General features: G+C 49.1%; 1 protein-coding gene across 1 annotated transcript in view; it reads right to left on the minus strand.

Moving 5' to 3' along the window:
- Window positions 1-403: 403 nt before the first annotated feature.
- Cpt1a (carnitine palmitoyltransferase 1A) overlaps window positions 404-13,306 on the minus strand; it is a 62,582-nt gene continuing 49,679 nt past the window's right edge. Inside the window, exons 13-19 of the mRNA XM_041661202.1 lie at window positions 11,550-11,666; window positions 8,287-8,451; window positions 7,563-7,697; window positions 6,191-6,343; window positions 3,711-3,824; window positions 3,398-3,490; window positions 404-2,316 (exon numbers count right to left, since the gene is read on the minus strand). Of these exons, the coding sequence (XP_041517136.1) occupies window positions 2,230-2,316; window positions 3,398-3,490; window positions 3,711-3,824; window positions 6,191-6,343; window positions 7,563-7,697; window positions 8,287-8,451; window positions 11,550-11,666 (864 nt within the window). The 3' untranslated portion in view covers window positions 404-2,229. The remainder of the gene's footprint in view (window positions 2,317-3,397; window positions 3,491-3,710; window positions 3,825-6,190; window positions 6,344-7,562; window positions 7,698-8,286; window positions 8,452-11,549; window positions 11,667-13,306) is intronic.

A 13,306-nucleotide genomic window follows, 5' to 3' on the forward strand; every position in this document is an offset into this window, starting at 1 on the left:
GTGGGAGTGTGTATGTGTGGGCACACACATATACATGTGAATGTAGTGATTGAGGAGGCCAGAAAAGGGTGCCTAATTCCCTGGAACTGGAGTTACAGGTAGTTGTAAGCCACCATATGCATGCTGCAAAGCGAGTTTGGGTCTCCTGCAAGAACAGCAAGTGCTCTTAACCTCTAAGTCACCTTCCAGCCTATCTATCTATCTATCATCTATCAATATCTATCTATCTACCTATTATGTCTTCCTCCCTCCCTCCCTCCTCCCTCCCTCCCTCCCTCCCTCCCTCCCCCATCTGTCTGTATATGCACAGTGGTATCCCCCGCACTGCCTGCTCGGAGGCCACTACTTGTCATATAACCCTCGCTGATTAGTATGACACCGGAGACAGGGACAAATGCTGGAGTAGACAGGGTTAATGTTTTATTAATGGTCAGCTACTTCCATTCACACATGCATTTCTAAGATTTATATCCAGACAGCATATGGTATTTACAGGCAATGGACAGATTAGGATACCGAATTCAAACCTTGGCTGCGGTAGGTAAGACTATGTTTTGTTCCGCATTAAATTAAATACATCATAGTCTTGCCTCCTTTCAGCGCGCAGTGAAAGCCCACCCTATAAGGAACAGAAAATTGCATTGGTAACTGCTCAGGAGCAGCAAGGACTGGAAACCTGAGAGAGGAATGTCACACTTGGGCACCAGCAGGGCTCCTGGGCTAACAAAGGTTGGTCAGTGGTCAGGAACAGCAGAGCTTAGGAGGCTCTGACCTACTGCTTGCTTCTGCTTTTGTATTTATGCTGCCTTTTGTTCCATTTTTAAGAGGAAAAAATCTTTGGCCCTCTTAGGTGTAATTTTTTTAGATTACAAAATCTATACACACATATTCGTAAGACATGTATAAGCGGTTCTGCTTGCACCTCTTGGCACGGCTGGTCACCCTGACTTTTGTGTTACTGCTAGCACAGAGGCAGGAATTCATCCAGGCAAGAGGGCACATTGGAAGTGATCAGAAAAATAAATACATGATTTAAAACACCGGTAGCTAAGCTTGTCAGGACAGGGTATGGATGTGGGGGGATCCGTTATGCTTCTGTTTACGAAAGTCCAAAGAGACTTGGTATGGAATTGCCTTGCAGGCCATCAGGCGCTTTCAGAAAGGCACTCCCACTGAGGGATGGCATTTGGGTACAAAGCACCCATCGCTCAAGACCCCTGAGTCTGTTGCCAAAACGATCTCATCTTCTATGGAACTGAGAGCAAGTCTCCTCTCTGACTGGGTGGGATTAGAAGGTGATCCCATTGATGTCTAGGGTGTGTGTCTTCTGGTTGCCTGTGTCAGTGACCAGGGTCCTACTCTCCTTGCCACCAGCTGCCAAATATACCAAGCCACATTCTCCAGCTGGTCTCCAACTATAGAGTTTGATTCCTGAACCCTTGCTCCCCGCTGCTGACGCATGCCTATTCTGCTGCTCAATGAGACTCCAGCACTGCTGCCTCACCAGGGAAGGACCTGGTCTTCTGGGGTAGGGGAAGTGCTTACTTAGGGGCAGGCGTCCCTATGTAGGAAACCGTGAGGGGAAGCCACATCCTCACATATCCACCCAAAGACTTGACAAATAAGTCTCTAATGCCCCGCTTACCAAGGGGCTTGCGACTTTAAGGCACTGGGTTTTGAAGACGTGTGAGGATGGTGACATTGACGAGGTGGTGTCCTCCTTCCTGGAAATGTGGACTCCCAAAGGGATGATGGCCCAGGCCCAAGCATTCCATTAGTGCATTACGTGTGTGTTAGCTGTTACGTCCACTGGCTCCGAAGACAAGGTGACCTTTGCACTGCCTGGGTGGAGTCAGGCACCCTCCAGACCCAGATATTTATAAGTTACCCCCAAGGAAGTCTTGTCACCTCTAACACATGTGAAGCTACAACCCTAATAATCCAGGAATTCACCAGCATTTTAATCTCTTCATCCAGTAGGAGCTGATTCAAAAGACTTGAGGGGACTGTGCCCAGTATTCCAGGAGCCAGGGCATCTCTGGATGTAGTAGGGTCACACTTCACAGTGGGGCCTACTGTTGTTCTAGGGAGACAGGCGGTAAACCTTCTGGAAGGAAAACTGAGTCTTAGGAGAGCAATTTTCTGCCTGTCCTACAATCAGGAGCAACACCTATTCTTCATTTGGTTTGTATCACAAGAGTCTGTCTTCCTTCCATATGGCTCAGGAGGTTACTTTTTGGAATTGGTGGAGAGGCCAAACAAGGTGATAATGTCCACCATGGCGTCTTTCAAGTGTTTCCCAAAGCGGTGTGAGTCCTGAAGGAAACAGAGCAGAACACCATGTCAGCAGCTGAGGCTGAGGCAGGAGCATGGACTGCATCAAGTCTTTAAAGGTCAAATGAAAGAAGCTGGGGGATGGCTCAGAGGACAAAATGCTTGTGCAAACCTGAGGACCTGAGTTTGGGTCCCCAGCACCCATGTAAAAGCAATGCATGGCCTTAACCAGCCAGGGATGAGGGCAGAGGCAGCAAGATTTGTGGAAACCTGCTGATCAAACAGCCTGGGCCCAAACAGTAGCTCCAAGTTCATAGAGAGACCGTCTCCAGGGAATAAAGATAAGGATAGATACCCAGTGCTCTCTGTACCCATGCGCATGCATGCACACACACACACACACACACACACGGGGGGGGGGGCACTAAAAAGGAATGCAGAGAGTCTCCCATTATCATCCGTCCCTGGATTAGTCCAGCCTCCTGTCATCCCACTCTCTGAGCTCTAAGGGAATGACAGAAAGGGTGAGGAAAGCAGCCTGAGCATTCAGAGGGGGACAGCCCATAGGTGACTTGCTATGTGGGCAGATGGATGAGATCTGAGGCCTCCCTGTCACTGTTCTATATCCCAGGCTATCTTTGACTCTCAACCCTCATGCCTCAGCTTCCTCAGAGTACAGGATTCCTAGGATTATAGGTGTGCACCTCATGCCTGGCTTCCTGAACCATATTCTCAAGAACTCTGTGTCTGGTGGGGCTTGGCAGACTAGAAGCTTTTGTAGCATTGACTGCATAATGGCTGATGCTACAGAGACATCAAACAGGTTCCCAGGGGCTCCCTCAGACAGCGTCAAGTTCATGTGAGCCCAGAACTTGTTCACAGAGTTTAAAATAAAGAGAATGACAGAAACACATACATACACATACACGAAGACTTAAGACCACTGCTAACCAATGAAAGTAGGTAAACGAAATAAACTTATGCTTTTCAAATGAGTGAAATTTATCTATATGAAAATAAGCTAATAAATGTTGACACCTCAACTGAATGTTTCTGTAAAGATGTGCTCCTTCCAAAACGAAAATTAACCCATTTCTGGAAAAGGAGTTCCCAGTATACTCACTGTCTCAGGGCTAGAGAACTTGGAAGAAATGTGGAAGTGGATGAAATTCTCTCCCACGATAATGTATGAAACACCATAGCCATCATCAGCAACCTGCAGAGACAGAGGTCAGTGTCATCACTAGGAAATGAGATCACGTGCATGGGGACTTCATGTTCTCAATATAAACTGGGCAGCAGTGGGGCCTCACTGCTGGATCCCAGCACTGGAGAGGCTGACGTAGTGGGGTCAAGGCCAGCTGAGACTATGTAGTAAGTGGATCTGAGGAAATGGGATGGGTTTGAAGTTAGTGAGTGCGCTTGGCTATACTTACCGGCCCAAAGCCACCTCCACAAGACACATACTCAGGATTTTTCTCAAAGTCAAACAGCTCCACCTGCTGCTGAGGAGTCTGACTTGTGGATAACCTCCACGGCTCAGACAAAACCTGCGACAAAGCAAGAAATGTCCGAATGACACTTTCCCACCCCCTTCTCCTAGTGAGCAGTGACTGTCAACTTGACATAGCCAAGAATCACCTGGGGGGACGGACATAAAGCATTCTCAACTAAGTAACTTTGTCAAGCTGATTTGTGGACATGTCTGTGAAAGACTGTCTTAACTAATGCGGGAAGGTCCAGCTCATTGGAGGTGGCTCTGTTCCCTGGACAGGGTATCTTGAGCTGTACAAAGAATCTAGTTGGAGAGGGCAGGAGACATGGATCTTGCAGAGGACCCACATTTGACTGCTAGCACCCACATGGTTATTCACAACTGTCTATAACACACGTGATGCACAGACATATGTATACACAGGCAAAACACTCATAAATGTAACATTTTATTTTTAGAGAAGGCTAACTAGATGTGAGTCTGTGCCCAAGCCAGCAAGGAGCGTTCCTACATGCTTTCTGCTAAATTCCAGCCCTGACTTCCCTCATGATGGGCTGTGACCTAAAAATGTAGCCAGATAAACTCATTCCTCCCCAAGTGGCAAGTGCTCAGAGTGACACTTAAAGACAGCAGCAGAAAGCAGTATAGAACACCCCTCCTTTTTATTGCCTGAGGACCCCTAACAGGGAGACAAGGAAAGACCCTGAAGGGTGTGAGCAGGAAGCCACTCCCGTTGACCAAACCACCTCTCATTCGGGAGGTGGAGGACCGTCAGTGGGATCTGGGACAGCTTCTGTGAGCCCACTTACAGACTTTCCAAGCTGGTTGTTCAGTCACTATTCAAAGTCAGTATGGTGATACATACCTGTAATCCCAACATTCAGGAGGCTGAGGCAGGAAGATTGCTATTTAAGGCTAGCCTAGGCTACAAAGTGAGATCCTGTCTCAACAGAACAGGAAAACCAGGCTGAACACCAATAATTCTAGCTCTTAGGAGGTGAAGACAAAGAGGTCTTCAGTCCAGGCTGCCTTGGCTACATATGTGTTTGAGGCCGTAGAGATGCTGTCTCAAAACAAAAAAACCAACAACCTCCCAAAAACAATTCCAACAACAACAACAAAAACGCTAAGTTTTAAAAATTTGGGTGTAGCGGCACATGACTTTAGTCCTGGCTACCTTAGGATGCTGAGGCAGGAGAATCATCTGAACACAGGAATTTGCGAACATATTGGCCAATATGGTGAGCCTATCTCAAACTTTAAAAAAATTTTAAACTGGGGGCTGGAGAGATGGCTCTGTGGTTAAGAGTGCTGACTGCTCTTCCAGAGGACCCGGGTTCAATTCCTACCACCCACATGGCAGTTAACAGCTGTCTGTAACTCCAAGATCTGACACCCTCAGATAGACATACATGCAGGCAAAACACCAATGCTGATAAAATAAAAATAAATAAATTATAAAAAAAGAATAAAAAAAATTTTAAACTCACAAATATTAAGAACAAAGATGAAGCCAGGTGTGGTAATACACAACTTTAATCCCAGCACCTGGGAGGCAGAGGCAGGTGCATCTCTGTGAGCTCAAGGGTTGCCTGGTCTTTATACTGAGTTCCAAGGTAGCCAGAGCTATATAGTGAGATCCTGCCTCAACCCAAAAAAAGATGGTTGGAGAGATGGCTCATTGGTTAAGAGCCCTGGCTGCTTTCCCAGAGGACCTCTGTCCTTAGCACCCACATCTGTACAACTAACAACCATGTGTAACTTCAGCTCCAGGGGACCCAATGCCCTCCACTAAGCACAGTACACAGATATACATATGGGTAGAATAGTCATACACACAAAACAATAAGAACAAAACTGAGGGGCTGGGGAAATGGCTCAGTGGGTAAGAATGTTTCCTGTGCAAGCATGAAGACCCGAGTTCAGATCCCTAGCATCATGGAGAAAACAACAACAACAACAAATGGAGCAGAACGGATACCAGCAACCCCAGTCCTGGGTGTGGGCAGAAACGGTACTATATGGTACTGCTGGCTGCCAGTCTTGCCAAAAAATTGGTGAGCTGACCCTGGAGGTTCAGTTCTCAAGGGAGTAAGGTGGAGGGTGATGCTAGAGATAGCCGATCTGGCTTCCGCATGCACCCTTGCTCACATGAGTGCACAGGGAACAAAGTTGACAGACATTCAGTGCTCATCTCTTCCTGATTATTTCCCATATTTCACCAGCACTCAGCTCCTGTTGCTGCTGCGAGGAGGGCCCACATCAGCCTTTCCAAGCTGCTGAAGAAACATGGTGCCAAAGTTGCAGCTTGCATCTCCACAGGCCTATTGCCCTTTCACCCATGCTGATGCGCAAGGCTGGAGCAATACTCAGATGTTTCCGGCAAGCAGGCCGAGTGTGCAGCCCGGGGCAGGCGCTTACCTCCTTCAAGAAAGGAGAGTCAACTGCCAGATACTTGGACACCACATAGAGGCAGAAGAGGTGACGGTCGATGCCGGCACCGGTCATGGCGAGGCGGTACAGGTGCTGGTGCTTCTCGCAAGCTATCTTGAACAGCTTGAGCCTCTGCTCCGCCTAAGGGTCAACAGGACAAGGATATGCTTTGCATGGTTCTGTTGTGCGCCAGACCACTTTCTCTTCAGTGGTCTGTAAAAGGCTGTGGGATGTGCCAGGGTTCCGTGACCAGGATGTCGTGACAGAGCTCCACCAGCCCATTATCCCTTCCCAGATGCTGCCGGGGCACCCTGTGTGGGTGTCTGCTGTGTACACACCCCCGTGAGGTAGCCAAAGCCCAGCTGTCCCTCAGTTTATTTTGTCACCCTCCTTGGCAATTCTGCTAAAATGGTACTGTGAGGGCTTCAATGTGACCCGAATAGGATGCTTCAGGGAACTGAAGACGTGTGCTTGCTGCACAAAAGCACAAGGACCGAAGCTCGTTCCTCAGGGCTTGCTGACCAGCCAGTCTAGCCAGAATAGCAGTCTCTCCAGACTCAGTGAGAGACCTCATCTCAAAATAAGAGGCTGAGAATGAGGAGGAAGACACTAACACTGACTTCTGGCCTCCGTTTACACTCACATATGCACACCACACACACACCACAATCACATACACATACACTGCTTTAAGGTTCTTCTGGACATTACAACATCATCTGAGCAACATGTGCCCTTCACACGGAGGTATGTCAAGGCACTAACCCTAGAGTTTTTCTAGAGGAAAGAGAGTCCTAGTTGGAGCTCTCTTGTAGCCTATTGTCTGCTGGTGGCAAGCACCTATCCAGGAGCTTGGGGAACTGGGCATAGATGTGAATGTGGCCATGTGCTAGCTGGGGCCAGCAGTAGACTGAATTCATCTCAGTCCAGCGTCTATTTCTTCATTCTCATAAGGCTACTACAGGGCTCCTAAGAGGTAGAGCAAGGAAGTCCCAGCTTTGCCTGGCAGAGCGAGCAACAGGCTCGGAAGATCCCAGAGTCAAAGTCCACTGACACCAGTGATGGATGTCTGTTTCCTGTTCCTGTGCTGTGCCCATCCTCATGTGAAGGTTCTCAGGACAAATAATCTTATTCCCAAAAGCTCAGTGGACAATACTCTCTTTGTACATGTCCCCACTGAGCTTCTTAAATACTTTGTTTCTTTGCATGAGGCGCTGGGGAGAGACAGGGAAAGGAGGGTAGAGGGAGAAGGGAGACGGATGGAAGGGCACATACAGAAGGGATAGAGAGCCTCATGGTCAGCTTCTAGGGTCTTCCGAGAAAGCACGCACCATGCTGTGTTCAGCCGTCATGACCTTACCGTTTTCGTGGGGTCCATCATAGCCATGACGAAGTTGCAGGACTCTGTGGTGCAGGAGCGCACAGTCTCTGTCCTACCCTCTCGGAAGAGCCGAGTCATGGAGGCCTCGTACGTGAGGCAGAACTTGCCCATGTCCTAGGAAGGAAGGGAACACAGTTCAGGGCTGACAGGCTGCAGTGACCATCTTCGCCTACAGGGACAAGTGGCCAGGAGTGGGGCCGGAAGGAGGAGGGAATCTGCCCCACCCCCGACCCTTTATTCAAAATTTAATCGTTATGTGTTTGGGTGTGTTGCCTGCATGTACATCTGAGCAACACGTATGTGCCTGGTGTCCAGAGGCCAGAAGAGGACACTAGATCCCTGAGGACTGGAGTTACAGATGATGTGAGCTGACGTATGAGTGCTTCTATTGAACCCAAGTCCTCTAAGCTGCTGAGCCTACTCTAAGGTTTTACTGTTCATGTGTGGACGTCTCAAACTCTGTCTTGTCTATGACAGAAGCTAATGCTGAGCGGGATGTCACTATAAACCAAGGGTGATCAGCAGTGTGACATTCCATGCCTCAGTACCTCAAGAGACCTGGGTGGGAGGTGCTGGTGTTTGGTGTCAGGTGCTCTTCATTCTGGGCTTTCTACCTCCTCTGCCCACTAGGGAAACCGCCCAGATGTGTGTGTGTGTGTGTGAGAACCCCGAGTGCCCATGATGAGCTCAGATCCTCTCTTACCCTGTAGTGTGCCAGCTGCAGTGCCAGCTGGATGAAGGCATCGGGGCTCGTCCGGCACTTCTTGATCAACCCTTTGCCAAAGGTGTCAAATGGGAAGGAATGCAGGTCCACGTCATTTGCCAAAAGGCTGGCGCTGCTCAGGGAAGTCTCTATGACCTCCTGACACTGCAGGGAGAGGAGGCTCCACTCAGTGGGGAAGCACAACAGAACAGGGCGGGGCAGGACAGAACCGAGTTTGCAAATGTGCATTGCACATTCTGTTTCTGGAAAGGCGACCTGGAAGCCCTGTGAGTCAAAGCACAGCATCTCTACCTCACCCCAGGAGCAGTGGGGAAACCCAGTCAGAAACCACAGCCCCTGTGGCGCATGAGAATGCTGTAGAGTGCAGAACAGTCCTTCACACACGACAGGCAACATCATCAGAGCAACTAGCATTATGTGGAAGAAACTTCCAAGGCAACCCCTCTCCCATGCCCAGGTACTTGTTTGGAGGGTCTGGCAAGAGAGGGCAGCTACTCTGTGCCCTTGATAGGATGATGGCCCTACTCTTTAAGGGGAAGGTTTTCTTTGACGAGGTGGGCAGCTTCAGGAGGGGCTAACAGGAGTAGCAATGAAGGAAGGGGACACATGCCTAGCCAGTCAGATCAGATGAATTAACACTGGAGGTCACTTAGGTGACAAATGTCATAGTCAAATTGCCCTCACATTTCTAGTAGTCATTTGTATGTGATTCTGCCCCAACCACAAGTAGCCTTGTCACCCTGGAAGATGCTAGGCTATGTGGGTAATGGAAGGGTACCAGAAAGCAGAACTCCATGTGAGGGGCGATGGGGTAGCCATCATGCAAGCTGAGTCAGACCGTCTTCTGGCACAGCTGCTCTTGGGGTCATAGGCTCCTGGAAGCAACACTCACCCAGGCTCCATGAGCAAGCCCAACAAACTCAGACATTGGTGGGACCATACTTTGATTTGCCATTGGGGTCTCCACAGGGAAAGGCTTCCCACCTGAGACTCAAGGGAGCTTCAACAATTGTAGGCCTGCTGCACAAAGCAAGTCATTTTGAGGAAGATATTCTGGGAAAGGGGGACATGAAAACATGTCTTCTGGCTGCAACAGGACTGGTATACTCACGAGCTCACAGCAGCTGTGGCTGCCTGCACAAGATCCAGCCAGTTAACGCTGCAGCAAGGAGCAGGGAGAGGCTCATGCAGCCCCAGCCTGAGTTGAGGCTTTATTGGCACCCATGGCTGCTGGGGATGGTGATGTCATTTTTCCTTAGGAGTGAGACCAATGAGAGGTTCCCTGCTTCGGTGGCCAGCCCATACCCATGAGCACACTGGGAGCATCAGTGGACTCAGTGGATTGTAGTTATTATTTTGTAGAGAATCTGGAGAGGTGGCTCAGCAATGTGTACTGCTTCTGCAGAGGACTCGAGTTCCGTTCCCAGCATCCTTATCAGGTGACTCACAACTACTTGTGGCTCTACACACATACATATACCCACAAGGGCATGCACACGCATAATTAAAAGTAAAACTTATAAAGACATCATGAAATTGAGAGGGAGATGTGTCAGGGAGGACGCAGGGGGGAGTTGGAGGGAGGAGGGAGGAATAGATATAATCAGAATACATTGTTTCCATGTGTGAAATAATACTATTTTTTAAAGGACAATAAAGGGATCAGTGTTTGCCAGAGGTCAGGAGGGGGTTAGCAGGTGGAGGCCACGAACTATTTAGAGCAGTGTCAGCTGTCTGATGCTGTGACAGGGGACACATGACACTGCACGGCTGTCTAAACCTACACAACCTATGCCACGCAGGTGACCCTGTGTAAACAGGAATATGGTGATTTACCAGGAAGCTTCAGAGACAGACCACCCTGGTAGGGATGCTGAGTAGCCAAACTGTGTGGCACCTGGGAAATACCCGCATCGTCTTCTCAATTCTGCCAAGAATCCAATACCTCTAACATACAGTGTATTGAAGAGACCCAGTGAGCAATCCATGGCCTAGTCAGTTCCAGCCCTAGGCCAGGCTCTCCGCAGAGGTCATGTTTTTCCATGGATCCCATATTGCCCTGGGACCTCAGAACGCTGGATCTAGAACTTTACTACATAAAAAAAGTACTTCTCGGGACCCAGAAATTCCCACCATAACATCCCTTCTTCGCAGGGCTCCTATAAAAAAATCCTTTATTGTCCTTTAAAAAATAATATTACTTACACTTATAAAATTTCACAGGCATAAACCACATCTCAGAATCTTATGTTGTTTTCTGAGACAAGGTCATAGCAGTTTTCCTGCCTCAGCACAGGGGCTGGGATGACAGAAGTAGGCCACCTTTACACAGCCCCAAAGTACATATGGGGAGCCAATAATGTTTTAAGTTTTAAAAATTATAAACATCTGGGGGGGCGTAGCTCAGTAGGTAGAGAGCTTGCCTAGCTTGTACAAAGTCCAGGGTGCCATCCCTACAGCCAGAAAACCCAGGGTGTAGTCAACACCTGCCAGCCCAGCACGCGAGTGGTTAAAAGTAGAAGCATCAGAAGTTCAAGGCTGTCCCCAGGGACACAGCAAGCTCCAATCTAGCCTGGGCTACATGAGACTCTTTCTCAAAAACAAAACAAAAAAAAACCCAAACCACTTAGAGGATTTCAAGTCAATATGACTTAGGGTTTTTGTTGTTGTTGCTGTTTCAAGACAGGGTTTCTCTGTTTAGCCCTGGCTATCCTGGAACTCATTTTGTAGCTCAGGCTAGCCTCGAACTCACATAGATCCACCTGCCTCTGCCTCCTGAGTGCTGGGATTAAAGATCTGCATTACCACTGCCCAGCTGTGACTTATGTTTTTTTTTTTTTTTTTTTTTTTTTTTGGTTTTTCGAGACAGGGTTTCTCTGTGGCTTTGGAGCCTGTCCTGGCACTAGCTCTGTAGACCAGGCTGGTCTCGAACTCACAGAGATCCGCCTGCCTCTGCCTCCCGAGTACTGGGATTAAAGGCGTGTGCCACCATTGCCCGGCCTGTGACTTATGTTTTTATCTCTGTCTTTAAGGAAGTCACAAAAGCTCAGTGACTTCACAGCTGGAATCCAAACAGAGTCGGAAACTGAAGCCCCATTTCCCTCAGCAGCCCAGGCCCTTCCCATACTCTCGGCAAACAGCTTTCTCTCTGTCAACAGAGCTCAGGACCGCGTCAAGAGCACCATGGGAAGACTGAGCACTTCCACCCAGGTGAATGATGGTCTCTGGATCAGCGGACGTACCTCTCCTGGGATCTCCCACTGTAGCCTGGTGGGCTTGGGGATGTTGGGGTTGGTGTCTCCCCTACAATGTCCATCCTCTGCATAACACAACTGGAAGATGTCAGTGGCCATGACATACTGAGGAGAAAGAAGCAGAAAAGGAAGAGAAAACCCTAGTGAGTATAGTGTCTCCTCCATGCCCAGCACAGAACACACCTGGGACCAGTCTTGGGAGCAAGGGCAGCACCTCCCCCAGTGCCCACCAGCTGGGTGGGTGGTGGGTGCCCATTTCAGTTCAACCCGCACAAAATAAATCTTAAAAACCCAAAACAGCAGAGACCAGGAAGCTCCCAGACAGCTAGAGTCCAGGCCCTGGGAGGGTAAAACTGTGGCACTAAACCACACGGCAGGTCACGGCCTCAGCATCTCCAGTGTCCACCTGCACAGCCTTTGGGTGTCCTCTGTAATACGGGAGAAGCGTAGGCATTTCCCTGGATGCTGCTTCACATCTCAGAACCAGCCCTGTGGCAATGTGGCCCTGTGCCTTCAGGATGAGAGCCGGGTCCCCAGCACTCTCCCAGGCTCCTGGGCTCCATTTAAGAGCCTTAGTCACTCCATTACGTGGACAGAAAACTAAATGCTGATTCTACTAGTATCCTTGGCCTAAGAGTTTCCTTCCTTAACCTTATCTTGATCAGACTTACTTTAAAGTATTAGCCCGAGGGTTGGAGATGACTCAGCCCAGAGTGCCCTCTGTGCTCACTACTCTGACAGAAGTTTAGGGTCTGGTCTCCAGCTCACAGCCATCTGTAACTCCAGCTCCAACGGATCTGCTGCCCCCTTTTGGCTGCTGCATATACTGCACTCATATGCACATATACACACTAAACCTTAAAAATCAGAGAGACTATGTGGCTATCTTTTCGACTTCTCTTTCTTTATCTCTTTATTCCCATGCTTTTGGGGTTTTGTTTGTCTGTTTTACTATGTGGCTCTGATTGCCTTCAAGTTTTCAGTAATCCTCCTGTCTCAGCCTCTTGAGTGCTGGAATTACAGGCATATGCCACCATTTATCCTCTTATGCAAGCTGCCTAGGTCCCAGAGATCTCCGTGACCCAACAACAGCTCTGTGCATGTGTTCCTGGGATATTCTGATGGGCACAGCCTCTGTTGGGCTGTGCAGGACTTCCCAGGGACATGGGGGGGGGGGCTAATGTAGGTGAGGCATCTGTCCTTCTGGGTTGACAGAGTCCACACTTCTGCTGGCATCAGGGCCTGGTGGGGACAAAACCTTCCTCCTCCAGAAGGAGGGCAGAGCACGTGCACGAGCAGGAAGACACAGCATGCACTCTGCAGCTGATTTTGCACCACGGGAAAGAAATCCTGGGTACAGCACTGCAAGAAGAAACTAAGGCACAAAGTCTTAGCTGGGTGTGGCAGTGCACAGCTGTACTCCCAGCAGCACTCTGGAGGCTGAGGCAGGAGGATTGCCATGGATTGGTGAGACTCTTGAGAGAGGAAGGGAGAGGGAGAGAACATCTCTAGTCTGAAATCTAAAAATTTAAGCTTTGTTGGGAGTTGTGCCAGCATTAGAGTGCTTCTGATTGCTGAGACACAGACACTTGACTGGGGAGCCAATGCAGAAATGTCAGACCTGCACCCTGGTCCCAAGGACAATCTCCTTTTCTTTTTCTCTGCCTCTCTGTTTTGTAGTTCAAACTGGCCTCAAGCTTGACCCTCGTACCTCAGTCTCCTGGGCTCTAGGGGGCCAGTTATGT

This window comes from Microtus oregoni, unplaced genomic scaffold (genome assembly GCF_018167655.1).
Source record: "Microtus oregoni isolate MIOR12 unplaced genomic scaffold, Mior012 000012F_ref0000307, whole genome shotgun sequence".
Lineage (NCBI taxonomy): Eukaryota > Metazoa > Chordata > Mammalia > Rodentia > Cricetidae > Microtus > Microtus oregoni.